Source organism: Arvicanthis niloticus, chromosome 20 (genome assembly GCF_011762505.2).
Source record: "Arvicanthis niloticus isolate mArvNil1 chromosome 20, mArvNil1.pat.X, whole genome shotgun sequence".
Lineage (NCBI taxonomy): Eukaryota > Metazoa > Chordata > Mammalia > Rodentia > Muridae > Arvicanthis > Arvicanthis niloticus.
In genome coordinates this window covers 33,769,744-33,783,309 of record NC_047677.1, presented here as the reverse complement: position 1 = coordinate 33,783,309, position 13,566 = coordinate 33,769,744, and the positions used below count along the sequence as shown (strand labels likewise).

The window sequence follows — 13,566 nt, the reverse complement described above, 5'->3', positions numbered from 1 at the left end:
TTCTTCCAATGCCACGAAGACTCTGGAAGATTTGAGCCTTTAAGAGCGTGTCTGCCTGTTAGGGATGTCCTCTGACACAATGGAGTCTGATTACATCTCTCTCCTGGCTCATGTCAGCAAGATAAAGACTCCTCTATAAAACTTCCCCCCCACGTCACTCAAGTTGCATGCCTTCCCAGTATGCATTTTTCATCATATGATTCAAAATTTATAATTACATGTGCATGTTAGTGTGTATTATGTGTTGAATATCATTTAGTTACATACCTTCCCCCAAGTTATCTTAACTTTTAGTGCTCACACAATTTTGACTCTCTGACCCTAAAGGATGCCCTCTGCTCCTTCGCATGACACATGTGGGGTCCCCACAAACCGTGGTTTGATAAAGGCCCTGGTTTGATTAGAAATAGCTTCTTGAAACAAAACGGTTAAGTTAATAATTTTTATCAGGAATTTTATTTAGTGAAACTAACGGTTGTTTTTGTTGTGTGTTTTTGCTCTCACAAATGTTCAGTGTCTCACTCTGAGGAGATAGCCACAATATATTTGTTTGGAAGACCAGAGTAGCCTTTAAAATGCTTTTATAATTTATTTATTCAGTGTATGTTACATGCGTGCCTGACACAATACATTCATGCAGGTCAGATAATAACTTTCTGGAGTTGATGCTCTCCCTCCATCATCCGGGTTCTGAGGATTGAACTCAGGTCTTCTGCCTTAGCAGCAAGCGCCTTTATGCATTGAGCCAACGTGCTGTCCCAAGTCTATAGTATTACGGATTTTATGTCATCAATACTATTTAGTTTTAGAACCAAGGAGAGTTGGATCAATTCTCATGCGTTTTCCTAAGATCTACTAGATAATTGCTCTCTCTCTCTCTCTCTCTCTCTCTCTCTCTCTCTCTCTCTCTCTCTCTCTGTGTGTGTGTGTGTGTGTGTGTGTGTGTGTTTACATGTTTGCCTTCATGGCTTTGGGAATAATTAGGCTCCAAGCAACTTGTGTGATGAATAATGCCATAAGAGGACCTAACCAACTCAGAAATCAAATGAGTTGGATTTCTGAACAGTTTAAAAAATATCACACATTATTCTGCCAGACACTGACTTATATCACTTAAAGACTATGAAACAACCAAGTGGGAAATCTTTGCAAAACTGACACTAGCCCACCACCAGTGAGCTAGCTACTTGGAGAAACTCAAATGTAATATAATCTCAATTAATGCTATTTGGTCAGAAAAATAAAGTTGTCAGACACAGCTTTTTTTTTTTCCCCTATGAGACCAAATTATCTTGCTCAGCTGTATTTTCTAAATTAAAACTTCCTTTGAACATTTCTTTCCTAATACAAGTTCTCTCCAAAGAAACGCCTCATAGGATTTTCCCTTGTACACTAATGTAATTCTTAGCCTATTAACAAATCTGTTTACTTGGTCTCATTTCTTGACCATGTGTGCATCTATGTATGCATTGCTCAACATGACTCTGAGTTCTCTTTCTATATATTTTATTTTTTCTTTTAAAGCAGAGTCTCAGATAGCTCAGGCTGGCCTTAAACTTCTGACCCTTTGCCCTTCAGTGTTGTGGTTGTAAGCACACACCGACGCATCCAGCTTTGCACAGGGTTCTTCAAAAGATGTACTCACTGCATTCTTTCTTTCCATTTGGTTCTAAAACTAAAATGCTATTTATCATAAAAGTAGTCATTTCCACAAATTATAATGCTTTTCGTAAAATGATTATGTCTTGACATTTAGCATTTTGGGACTGCAGTGGATTTTATTTGTTTCAATTTGGCATTAGCTCAGAATTGGGATTCCATTTTGCTCTTTCTAAAAATGACAATTATTGTTCTTTTCTTATTGAAAATGTAATACTTATTCATTTTTTAGGCATAGAACATTATATACACACATATAGAGGGAAATTAACCAAATATCACTTGTTGCATTTGTTTTCTTTTTAAATTTTTTTCTGGCTTCTAATTATACATACAAATGTGGATATGGGTAATATTTAAATGAAGCAAAAATTACTTCTCCATGAATACTGATTTAATTTCCGTTTCACTTCGTGGCAGAACAGAATAGAGATACAAGGATCATACACCGGGTTTCAAAATCTGATGGTAAAGCCCCTTCAATATGCCCAATATAGTTTCTGGAAACATCATTCACTTGGGAATTAAGAAACTATGCCAAATTGTCCTTCTGTGAGGCCCCGAGTTATGATTTAAAATTTTCTTGTCCCCTTTGTAAATGGGCTGGTTTCTCTAGGTGGACTTCAGCCTGTGTGACTTCCATCTTGGCTCCTTAGCAAGGGCCTTCCATGAGTGTCAGGAGACCCACTGATGCCCACACCTCAGCTTCTTTCCTTTACCTGCTTGTCTATAACATATAAAATGATCCCAAGTGTGCAGATCCACAGCTTCTGAACTCCTAAGAACTCACTGTCTTGACCCCAGCCAGCATCCATTTATTTTTAAAGTAACATACCGTTCTCCTCTACCCCTGTTCCTTCAACAGGCAAGGGGGGGGCATTACTGTGTGGCTGTAAGCACATGTTTGGGGGGAACCTGCCCCCCAAAAGAAATATACTGGGCATATCTGAATGACCGTCAATTAGATAATAGACTATTTTTTCAGGTATATCACAGAAGTCTACAAAGCAGGCTCTAACAAGACAGGAGAGAACAATTCTGAAAAGATGGGGAAAGAACAGCACATTGCAATGGAATCATTGACTGTACTTAAGGTCCCCTGAGGACCTGCTCACACAAAGGTTTTTGTCCAGGGAGATAATTCTGAAGGCAAATGTTAAAATTCTGAATTATAAATTTCATTGTTATTAGTATTTCTTCAAATGAAAACCATACTAGCAAATTATAATGTTAGCAGAAAGGGTAACTTGTTCTCTCCACACCATACTCAATCTCAAAATTCCTTACTCCATCTCAAAGTTCCTGAAGCATGTTTGAAGCAAGGCCAACTTTATTACAATTGGATAAAGATATTTGAACTTCAGGAGTTTAGCTTAAAACTAAATTAGTGACAGGAAAAATGTATGAATCGATTTGAGGACCCATGTATAATTCTTAACATAAAATATATCTGAGCAGAGGAAACTGGGACTTTTTCTACATGAACATGTTCTGGGCACAACCTAGAGGATCCATGTCCTCATACTTTCCTCAGCCTGTGTCAGTAACTCTATCCTCTTCCCTCAGACGTCAGCACCATCATGAGAGCTCTTCAAGCTGTGTCCTTCTGTCTCTTCTCCCTTGGACAACAGTTGCCTTTGCTGCTGTATCTCGGTTGTCCAGTCCTCCTGCACCCCGGACATAATTCGTGTCACTTTGCATGCACATGCATGGAGCTAGACAAACCTCATATTCCTCAGGGAGATGGCAACATCTTGTACGAGGAAGGCTTGTTGATTGAGAATAAATGTTTGTTTACTAAGGTATATGTAAAATTAAATTGGCCATGATTATAGGAATTTTGTGGCTTGTAATAAATAAAATACATTATGAATGTTATGTATGTAATAATATAATTTACTTCCTTATACGTAAAGATAATAGTATATGTTTACTCCTTTCTGTAGACAAGGTTGAGTCTTTCCTTAGAGAACCAAACTGAAGCTGTCTAGAATTTCTGCCTCTCTTTTCTTCAAAGCGTATTTAGTCTTCACAAAGACATCTGCTTTCACATCAATGTGTGAGCCGTGTGTTTAGCATGAACTTTCCTGCCTTATGGAAAGTACCCTATCCCTCATAGCAAGAAGAGACGATGAATAGAAATCTTGGTCTACTGTCACTGTCTGTGACCTTAGACAAGTCACTTTACCCTGCATTGGTAAAATCACACTAAGATAGAATTTAAAAAGAAAATGAATTTATAAGGTCATTGGAGGATTGCAGAAGTAATGGATATGTATAAAGTCTGGTATGTCCCCAGGGTTCCAGGGCTGCTGACTGTTATCACCTCCATTGTAACCCTGTAATAGTCACCTTCATCCTCTTCCTCAGTGTCACCAGAGACAACTCAAGAATAACACAACCAGGTTATCAGGTGGTTAATCTAAGTGAACCACAATATTATATATGACAACAAGGAGAGCCAGGAAATTAGAAATCAGAGAAATTACAAATAACTCAGTCAGGGATAGCAGTGCAAGTTAGAGGAGAAATTTCATTCTCTTAAGAATTATTAATCCTTAATACACACAATTATCTAACTTTCTGAGGCTGCACACATAAACAACAATTAAAATATAACACCCTTCTAAGATGTTATATATAACATTAATAATATATATATATAATATATATATATGAGTGTGTATAACATATATAATATATATAATATATATTATATATGTTATACACACTCATATATATGAGTGTGAATATATATATATATATATATACATATATATATATAGAGAGAGAGAGAGACAGACAGACAGACAGACAGACAGACAGAAATTCTAGACAGCTTCAGTTTGGTTCTCTAAGGAAAAACTCAACCTTGTTTACAGAAAATGTCTGGAATTGAGTCTCAGGATATGTATATTGATTCCCTGCAGACAGGGCTAGAAAATCTGATTAGCCATAAAAATATCACTGAAAGAACTAAGAAATTGGAGACCGTGCCAGAAGTATGAGCATCAAGTGAGTCCAGGCCAAGCATAGTCTATCTCCAAAGAGGACTCTCATAGTCCAAGTTGACCACCTGGAAGTCTCTGGGTCTCACTTTAAATGGCTGTCTCTTTCAATCCATCCGAGTTTCCAAAGATCAATGGGATTGAAGACAAACAATACTATCTGGTTGGATTTAAGGCCCACTCCATGATATGAAACCAGTGCTTGATACTGCTCAGGTGGCCAAGAATCCTAGACTTGGTAGGCCATAGACCAAGGGGAAAACCAAATACTGCTGTTATGCTAAAGAGAGCAAAAATATGACCCAGTCATTTGACAATGCTTTCTTCATATCTCAAAGCACATAGGACTACCCCCTTTGATTATCTTTTTTTTCTCCCTGGATGATTCTAATATACCTGGGCCTTTGTGGTGGTCTGAATGAGAAACATGTCCCACAGTCTGAGATGTCTGAATACTTTCTCTCCAGTTGATGAAGATGTTTGGGGTGATTTAAAAAGTATGGCCATGCTGTAGGAAGTATATCACAGAGGGAAACTTTAAGATTAAAAGCCTGACACCATTTCACTCTCACTCTCTTTCTCTCTCTCTCTCTCTCTCTCTCTCTCTCTCTCTCTCTCTCTCTCTCTCTCATCTGTATCTATGGTCCAGGATGTGAGCTCTCAGCTTCCTGCTCCTGTCACCATGCCTGTGGCATCCTGCCATGCTGTCCCTACTGTTAGAGGGACTCTACCCTCTGAGATAAGAAGCCCAACTCTTCCATAAGTTGCCTTGGCCCTGGTGTTTCTTCACAGCAAGAGAAACATAAGGAATGCTAACTTCTTGACTCCTATAACCTCGGCTCAGATATCACAACCTCTACAGAGCCCCTCCCGCTACCAGTCAGAAGCCTGAGTGTTTCTCCTTCCGTAGTCCACACCACACAGGCATCTATTGTTTAAACCAAATGTTTGTTCACTCATATGTTCGCTCATTGGTTTATCAGTTACAGCCTTCCTTATTTCCTTCCATTTTCAGACTCCCTTGATTAAAATAACGCGACGTGTCAGAGGGCAGGAACTTACTTCCTCTATTTATTTCCGTGTCTTCCGCATTTGCATGCCTATTACATACAAGGAGTGTTGACGTTCAGTTCCTTGTGCTTGAACGGAGGCTGAGGCTCAGTGCATCTCCCTGAGGTATCCGCTCACGTTCTGTGCTCTGCCAGCTGGGAGCATCTACCTGGGGTTTGCATTCTCCCCTCAGATGCGGGTCTCAGCCATTTTGGTGTGCTTGCTGCCCAAAGACCATGATGTTCCTCCTCTTCTCCTCTCTGCTGTCGCTCGCAGGGTTCTGACTCCTCTGGGATATTGAAGACTGCAGCCGACAAGGAAGAGAGCTCCAAACCTTCCTATCTCCCATACTTCTTGGTCCCAAGGCTGGGAGCCTAGGAGATAGGTTTAGCGGTTCTGTGCCTCATGTTTCCCTCATGAACATGGTAAAAAAGAGAAAATGATGGCAATCGCAGTGTTTGCGATTATATGGGGTCACCTGTTTCTGGAGTCTGGCAGACCCTGAAACTTGGCAAATGCTAAAGAGTCATAATTTTTCTCATTCTACACATTTGGGCCCTTAATCAAATGCTACCTTTTATTTAGAAGCTTTAGGCATGCAGTTATTGCTAATTAGGTATATCTGATTATCATGAATAACAGAATTAGCCAGGGACTATTGAGTGAGAATTCAGTTGTAGTTGTGCAGAAATATATAAAACGTCTAGTGTGCTATTTTCATATTGTTAGTAAGAATGCAGTTTCTTCAGAAAAACATTCATGCCATTTTCTTATTTTCCTTTTTGCTGACTTCAACATTCATTTATTTTTTTTTTTTTAGATCAAAAAATATGAGCATGGATTGTAAAATCACGTAACTCCCTCAATAAAACAAGAACAACAAATTTCAGGCTCAGTATTTGCTCAGTATCGATGTTGGTTGCCACCCAGATAATTGTCAAGCTTGGTTTGGTGGCATATGCCAATAATCACAACACGCAGGGGAAGAAAAAAACAGCATAGGTTAAAGGTCACTAGGATGACATTGGGCTGTCTAAAAATCAAAACAAACATAAAAAATAGTTTGTGCCTTATCAGACATAAAGGAAACAGAAAGGAGAGACAAGAAGGGTGACTAGCTACTAACTCAAAAGCTCAAAAAAATTCTTTGCATTACTGACGTTCGGATGAAGAAAGATTTGTGTTTAAAATTCTGTACTTTTGACAGTAAATTCAAGTTAATACTTTTTTTTAAATTCCCAGATACTGTCTTCTTCCAAGCAAACAGGCTTCAAACTTGTCACAATCTTGGGTAATTTTTCTATCCCCCGAGGAGGTTTTTTTTTCACTATTGGCTGGAAAAGCAACTGAAATATTGTCTTGTGCTTGATTTTACCTAAATGATAATTCTCAGATCCATTGGATTGTTGCCCAGACAACTGAAAATAAAAATGGGGGAAAAATAATTCAACTAAGTGGTGCTAATTTCCATCTTGCAGGAACACAGATGAAGGTCCAGGTAACACTGGGTGGGGGTGGGGGGAATGAAGAATGAGCTCCCCGGCACTCCTTATGAGTTTCACAAGGGTGTGTCACAGATCCACCCTCCGGATTCTATAGGATTCCAGCATCAACTGCTCCAGCTGGCAAGTTATCGGGATGCTGTAATGCTCCTTCTCCCCGAGCAGCTGGCTCAGCATCTAGTTCCACGTTTTCCTTCCAAGGGGTTGGGAAGATGTCCTTGGAGACAGGAGCACGCTTGCTACATTAGGAAATTAAATCCCCACTGTCCTTTAAAGCACTGGGACTTGTGCCAAATCCTTCTTTTTTAGCTTTTCAGGGTCCAGGTTTAAATATTAACAGAACTAATATTACTCAAATTAGCCTTGAATAGACCAAAGGAGGATCATGGGTGTAATAGCCATTGTAAGGGGGTTTCTACTCCCTTTATGCCCATCCTAACCTCTGCCTGCAGGGTTGAGCAGTTCTCTCCGCTCTACTCTGTCATAGCCATTGATTGGATTCGGTGCATCTTTTTAATATAGGAGAGTTGCAGCTTCTGAGGTGGAGTCTTCTTCTCTAGCTCTGTTATCCACAAAGCAACTGAAACCCTGTCTTGTGTGCTTTGACTTTACCCCAATGACAATTCATAGGATTGTTTCCCAGATAATGGAAGATAGCTAAATAGGTAGTTAAACTTTTGAACCATGAACCTTATATTTTGGAACCTGTCCATAGAGCCAAAAGTATCTGTATGTAAAGAAATGAGCAAAACCATTAACAGCCCATCATATTGGGGAAATTTAACTCTCTTAGTTCATGTGATTCTACGCATACAACTAAATAAAACATTTTGCCATATAGATAACATGTATTGTGTATGTTTCACTGTATATAGCTAGCAGAGATATTACTCTCATGTTGACTTTTTCCTCCCTTCAGTTCTGTCAGCTGGAAAGTCTGGATAGAAAACTGTTCTTAACACTGTCAAATAGCAAATGATTTCTTAGAAAACTCCAACCTAGAATGCAAAAGATTCCAAATCAAAACCCATCTCATTGTCCTGATACTTCAAGGATAATTTCATGCATATTTTTAGCAGATCATTATTTTATTTTTTTCTCATATTTGTCTGTGGATTTTTTTCTACAGTGCAAATGACCATCTTTGCAGACTGGCTTATGGCTTATTTACAGTAATATCAAAGTGTAGGGTGGGCATTGGGAGGAACTCTGAGTGGGTCATTTCTACCACTTTCTAAATATTCATTTGTTTCTGACGTTTTATAATAAGCCAGATGTATCAACTTTTTTCCTTTACTTACTTTCAAATATTCATTGGGATGGATACTGAGCCAGCAAATGTTTTCTGAGCCAGTGCTCAAATGTACTGCATACGGCACAGTTCTCCAGTTTGAAATAGAAGAGTGTTTCTGTGTTTTTGTACTCTGAATCAACGGTTTATTGACCAGTCCCTCTGTTAAAGTTCCTGGACTTGTGTCTAGCTGATATTTTAACATTGAATGTTTTAATGCGAACAAAAGGAAAGAACAGGATATAAAGAGAACCTCTTATGATTCATTAGCCATCAACACAGATATGTTCACGCAATTCTTCAACAACCTGTGAAACTACGTACGCTCTTGCAGTTCTGAAACGGAAGCTTACAGACACCAAGTAACTTCCTTTGGGTCACACAGTAAGTAAGAAGGAATGCCCACCACTCACCCCATTTTATGTCCCAGTTCTGCAGCCCACATCATAAATCCAGCCCAGCTCCAGTTACCCAGAAATCTGACTCACTGACACACATACATTTTTGTCCAGATGGTTCTTCCCATCTTGGGCATAATTGTCACACCAGCATGAGTCAGCAGTCTTGCACACAAGAGGCTAATCGCCTACCAGCCCAGAATGGCTTTGGCCTACTCTCAGGGCTGAAGGGGTTACTTCAGGTTTTGCTGAGCTGGCTCCTTTCTGAGGCTGAAGTTGACATTTGTCCCAGAAGCACTCATGGTTGGTGTCAGGACTACTTTACATGAGACAGTGTTTGGCCTCAGACTTCGGGATGAAAGATACATCTACTCTAGTGTATTTCAACGATGCAACAACAACAACAACAAATCTCAGATTTGTCTGTTAGAGGAGTGTAGGGTGAACTTACATCTTCTCCTCTTTTGTTTCTCCCCTATATGAGCCAGACTTCTTTTGGGAAGTGAATAAGATTTTTCTTTGTGATATCAAGAAGTCAGATTAGAAATTGGCGCAAATGCCTCGATTAATAAACTGTCCGTGGAAGGGATTTTAGGAAGTACCAAGCCCATCCTTGCTTTGCTAAACTATCCCAATCCCTCCAAGGACTTCAGCATCAATAGATTTTAAGTCAGGTTCACATCAGCTTCAAAGTTAGCCCATTTTTACCCCATGGTGACGATGAAATATATAACCGTTTTTGCACTCTGTTGTGGAGGGGGCTTCTCTGTCCTTGAACATGATGGCTAATACAACAGCCAAGTGCATGCAATTCATAAACGAACTAATACTACTTTCACCTCTCTCTCTCTCTCTCTCTCTCTCTCTCTCTCTCTCTCTCTCTCTCTCTCTCTCTCTCTCTCTCTCTCTCTCTCTCAAAAGGCCTAGCTTTGCCCTGGAAGGTAAGGGTGAGCATCTGTGGGTGCTCTTTGCAAATGGCCAGGCAACCATTGTGTTAGCCTTTCCACTTGTATTGGCTCTATAGGGGGAATTGCAGCCGCCGGTGGAACCCCTGAGTTTCAACGCTGAGGTTAAGACAAAACCGCTACCTGCTGGTCCCTCCCCCAGTGTCTGTAGCACAAACCATGCCCCGGAAGTAGGTTGCCAAGCTCCCAAGCCACCAAACCCAGACACCTGAAACTGGTTCCACACTGGAAAGCCAGGGACGTTTGGGGTTGGAAGAAATTGGAAGTGGCTAAAACCTCAGGCGCAGTGAGGAGTATCAAAAGGAAGAGGCTAAAACCAAAGGTGCTGGGGGGAGGGTGGCACTGTGCTGCGGAGGCTTCAGGAGCGCTCAGCTTGGCGCGGATCGCGGATGCCCCACAAGGCATCCCGGCTCTCACTCATACATCCGCGCGCGACAGGCCCCTGGCTCACACTCCAACTTAAGAAAGCAGGGCACCCAGCGATCAGCTCCACTCCTCCAGCGTAGATGGTTTTTTAACTGACCAGCCAATTAGGTCCATCCGTCCTGGCTCCAGCCTTCCCAGCGTTGCGATGTAACCCAAGGTACCACTGGCATGTCAAAAAGATGCACCGGTATCCCATGTGCGGACCAAACTCCACGGAGAACTAAAGGGGGGCCAAATGCGAGGAAACCACAGACTTCGGAGACAAGGGCTTTGGTGCCGCCAGCTAGGACCATGAGGAACAATGCCCGGGACCCTGTGCGCCTTCCCTCCCCAGGGCACTCTCACCATTTGTAGCCTCGGCCACGCTTGAACTTGAGGGTGAGCACTGTCTCCAGGACCAGCAAGAGATTGAGCAGGGCCAGCAGCCAGTAACGGTGCTCTTCCTTCACCCAGGTCACTCTCCAGACGGCGACCAGGGAATGCAACAAGAACAGCAGCCGGGTGACCAGGGCCTTGAGCAAGACCAGCCCCTCCATTCTGCCCCTGCGCTCTGCCAGCCTGGCGCCTGCGCCCTACCGACCCCGTGGCCAGCACCCTGTGTCCACCTCTGCTCAGGAGCGGGACAGCCCTGGGACTGCGACTGCCGGTTGAGTTCTTGCTCACACTCCCCGCGCAAGACTCCAGTAGGACAGGAGAGCGCCGCTTGCCCCGCCCCTCCAACTTCCAGAGAACTCTTCAAAGACAGAATCCAAAGCCAGCTTCTCCTGGCTGCTGGGCTCTGCAGGCAACTAGGACTGCACCACCCAGGCTCCCTTGGGTGTTATTCTTCAGCACAGCCTATCCTCCTGCAGATGCTGGGGGCCAGCTTCAATCCCTGCCCTCTTCCCCACCCCCAGGACCCCAGGGAGTCCATAAGAATGCCCTCCAACCCACTCCAAGGAGGTGGAGGTGAGCTGATGGACAAAGTGCTGCTGCACGGCCGAAAGGGGGAAAGGGGGCACAGCGCTCTTCTCTATCTGCTTTTCTCCCCAAGTGTTCTCTAGATCGCTCCCACATTCAAAGGAGCACAACCAGCCATCGCGATGACTTGAAGCTAGGACTCTGGAGAACCAAAAGAATCTGCTGCCCAAGCAGTTTTAGAACTGAAGTTTTTTTTTTTTCTATTGTTTTTTTTTGGGGGGGTGTGTGTGGAGGTTCCCCCCTAGTTTGAAGAATTGAAACTTCCCTGGAACCACGGGTCAACTGACAGTCTGGCCTTTCCCAGCATCTCATTCAGAGCATGGGTAACCATGGTGTACTTAAACTTAGCTGGTGGCTCCTGGTCTCCTGGAGATTGGAGGCAGGAGGATTGCTGTGAATTCGAGGCCAGCCTGGGCTACTGTGCGAAATCATAACCAGAAAAAAATTAAAGGAAGGTTGCAGTTTTAGCTTAGTCTTAGAGTTCTTATTTAGCGTGGGGGCGGGGCGAGAGCTCCTGGGGGAGGGGGAGGAGAAGGGGAGGTGACCCTTCTGAGTAGGTGAGGTAGGGCTTTGGGAATCCAGAACTCTTTAGATGAAGACTTGTGAGGTTAGTTTTCCATCATCAGAGCCAAAGAAAGAACTGAAGTCAGGGCTTCAAAGCCCTGTGTAGTTTTTGTTTCTTTGTTTTCTGTCTTTTATTATTTTATTATTTATTATTCTATTATTATTTGCTTTGCAGATTTTTTAAGTGGATTCAATATTTCAGTGAAATATATGTAGAAAAAGCTATGCTTGTAAATTCAAAGGTTATACAGCTAGGAGAGACGACTGTAAAAATCCGTGAAGTGATTTTTATTGAAATCTTGCCAGGTTTACCTAGGACCTTCAAAGCTCTGTGCTGCTAATTCCCTCTTTGTTTGGTTACAAAGAGCATTTAGAAAGCTATAGTCCTAGCACTGTGAAGCAGTGCTCTCTTGTCTATACAAATAACCAAAATAAAAGATATCAAAGACCCATAGAAAGCACCCATAGGGACATGGATGGGGAACACAGAGATTGTTGCCAGGACTATGGTTGGCATTGCTCTTTAGTGATTAAGACAAGGAAAATCGGCAAGGAAGGAGAGAGCCACAGCGCTCCTAAGACCTGTCAAAGGCTTCAGCAAAAACCAAGCTAATCCCCCTGGAGCCAAATAAATTGGATTTACTATGGTTTCCCGGGGAAAGACACTCCATGGAAAGAAGACTGGGTTGGTAAGAGTGTTAGAAAACTCTTTAAATGTCAGGATGACTTATGAGAAAGCATCTGGGCTTGATTTAGGTGGTCTTAGTGCTCAAAGACCATGGGGCTTTAGATTGGATGCTCTAGAGAGGGGATTGTCTGTCTTGCTGAGCTTAACTTAGAGAGGGGCAGTGCTTGGTCATTTATAGCTTGAATAATGTGTTTTAACCGTGCTCGCATCTGAGGGTAAAAAGGACACTCCTTGTATCCTGATCTACAGGAACACAGAATTTGTCTTCTCTGGTGTGAGGTATGCTTTAGGAGCAAGATGCTAAAAAGCAGCAGACAGAGACACATCAGTCTCTCACTGACAGGAACTTCTCTATCCTCCAGGCATCCCAGCAAGAACTCTCCAGAAAGGGCGTAAAACAAGGGGGATTCAATGTCTTGTAAACATTTTTCTTGGTTCTAATTTGTCTGGATCTGAAAGGCAAAAATTGTCATTAAAGACACTTTGCAAGTTTTCTTTCCTTTCCTCTACATCTATCTAAATAGGGAAGGGGTTTGAGAAATATCTGGAGACCTTCAATAATATTTCTAAATGTATAAAAACACTAAGCAACTTAAGCTGGTCCACAGGGCTTGACAAAGACAGTCCTTTTGGTATCAGCTGGGGTTATCCACAAAAGGCAACCGCCACCTCCCATTGGCTCCCCTATAGTGGTCAGCAGAACCTTTTCAAATGCAAAGTGAATACTGTTCTTTCTCAGACTTTTTTTTTTTTTTAATACTGTGATTTGGGTTTCAAGGGAGAGAGCCTTTTCCCAGCTCAAGTAAGGAGAGTAGTTGCTGGGAGGGAACACATGTTCTAAAGTAGTGGTAGACTCCAAGCAGACCAAAAATGGAGGATGAGCACAGCAGACACGCTGTGGATTTCAGCAGCATCTGTCTTCTCAGAGTTGTGGGTCATGGACCACTGCCCAGCAACTCTGACCATGTTGGCTTCCAGCCAAATGTTTCAAGTTGGAAAGGGATCCTATTCACTTCCTTTCATGCTAGGTACCAGGACTCATGGCTTGTGTCTGG

The 13,566-nt window shown here is 42.2% G+C and overlaps 1 protein-coding gene across 2 annotated transcripts in view; it reads right to left on the bottom strand.

Moving 5' to 3' along the window:
* The window catches only part of Tmem26 (transmembrane protein 26), a 59,601-nt gene extending 47,911 nt beyond the window's left edge, over positions 1-11,690 (bottom strand). For both annotated transcript variants that reach the window (XR_013105208.1, XM_034523760.2), the window contains exon 1: positions 10,645-11,690. Coding sequence is in view for 1 of the 2 variants with exons in the window: in XM_034523760.2 (XP_034379651.1) it covers positions 10,645-10,835 (191 nt within the window). In the remaining variant the exon portion in view is untranslated. The remainder of the gene's footprint in view (positions 1-10,644) is intronic.
* Between the last annotated feature and the right edge of the window lie 1,876 nt (positions 11,691-13,566).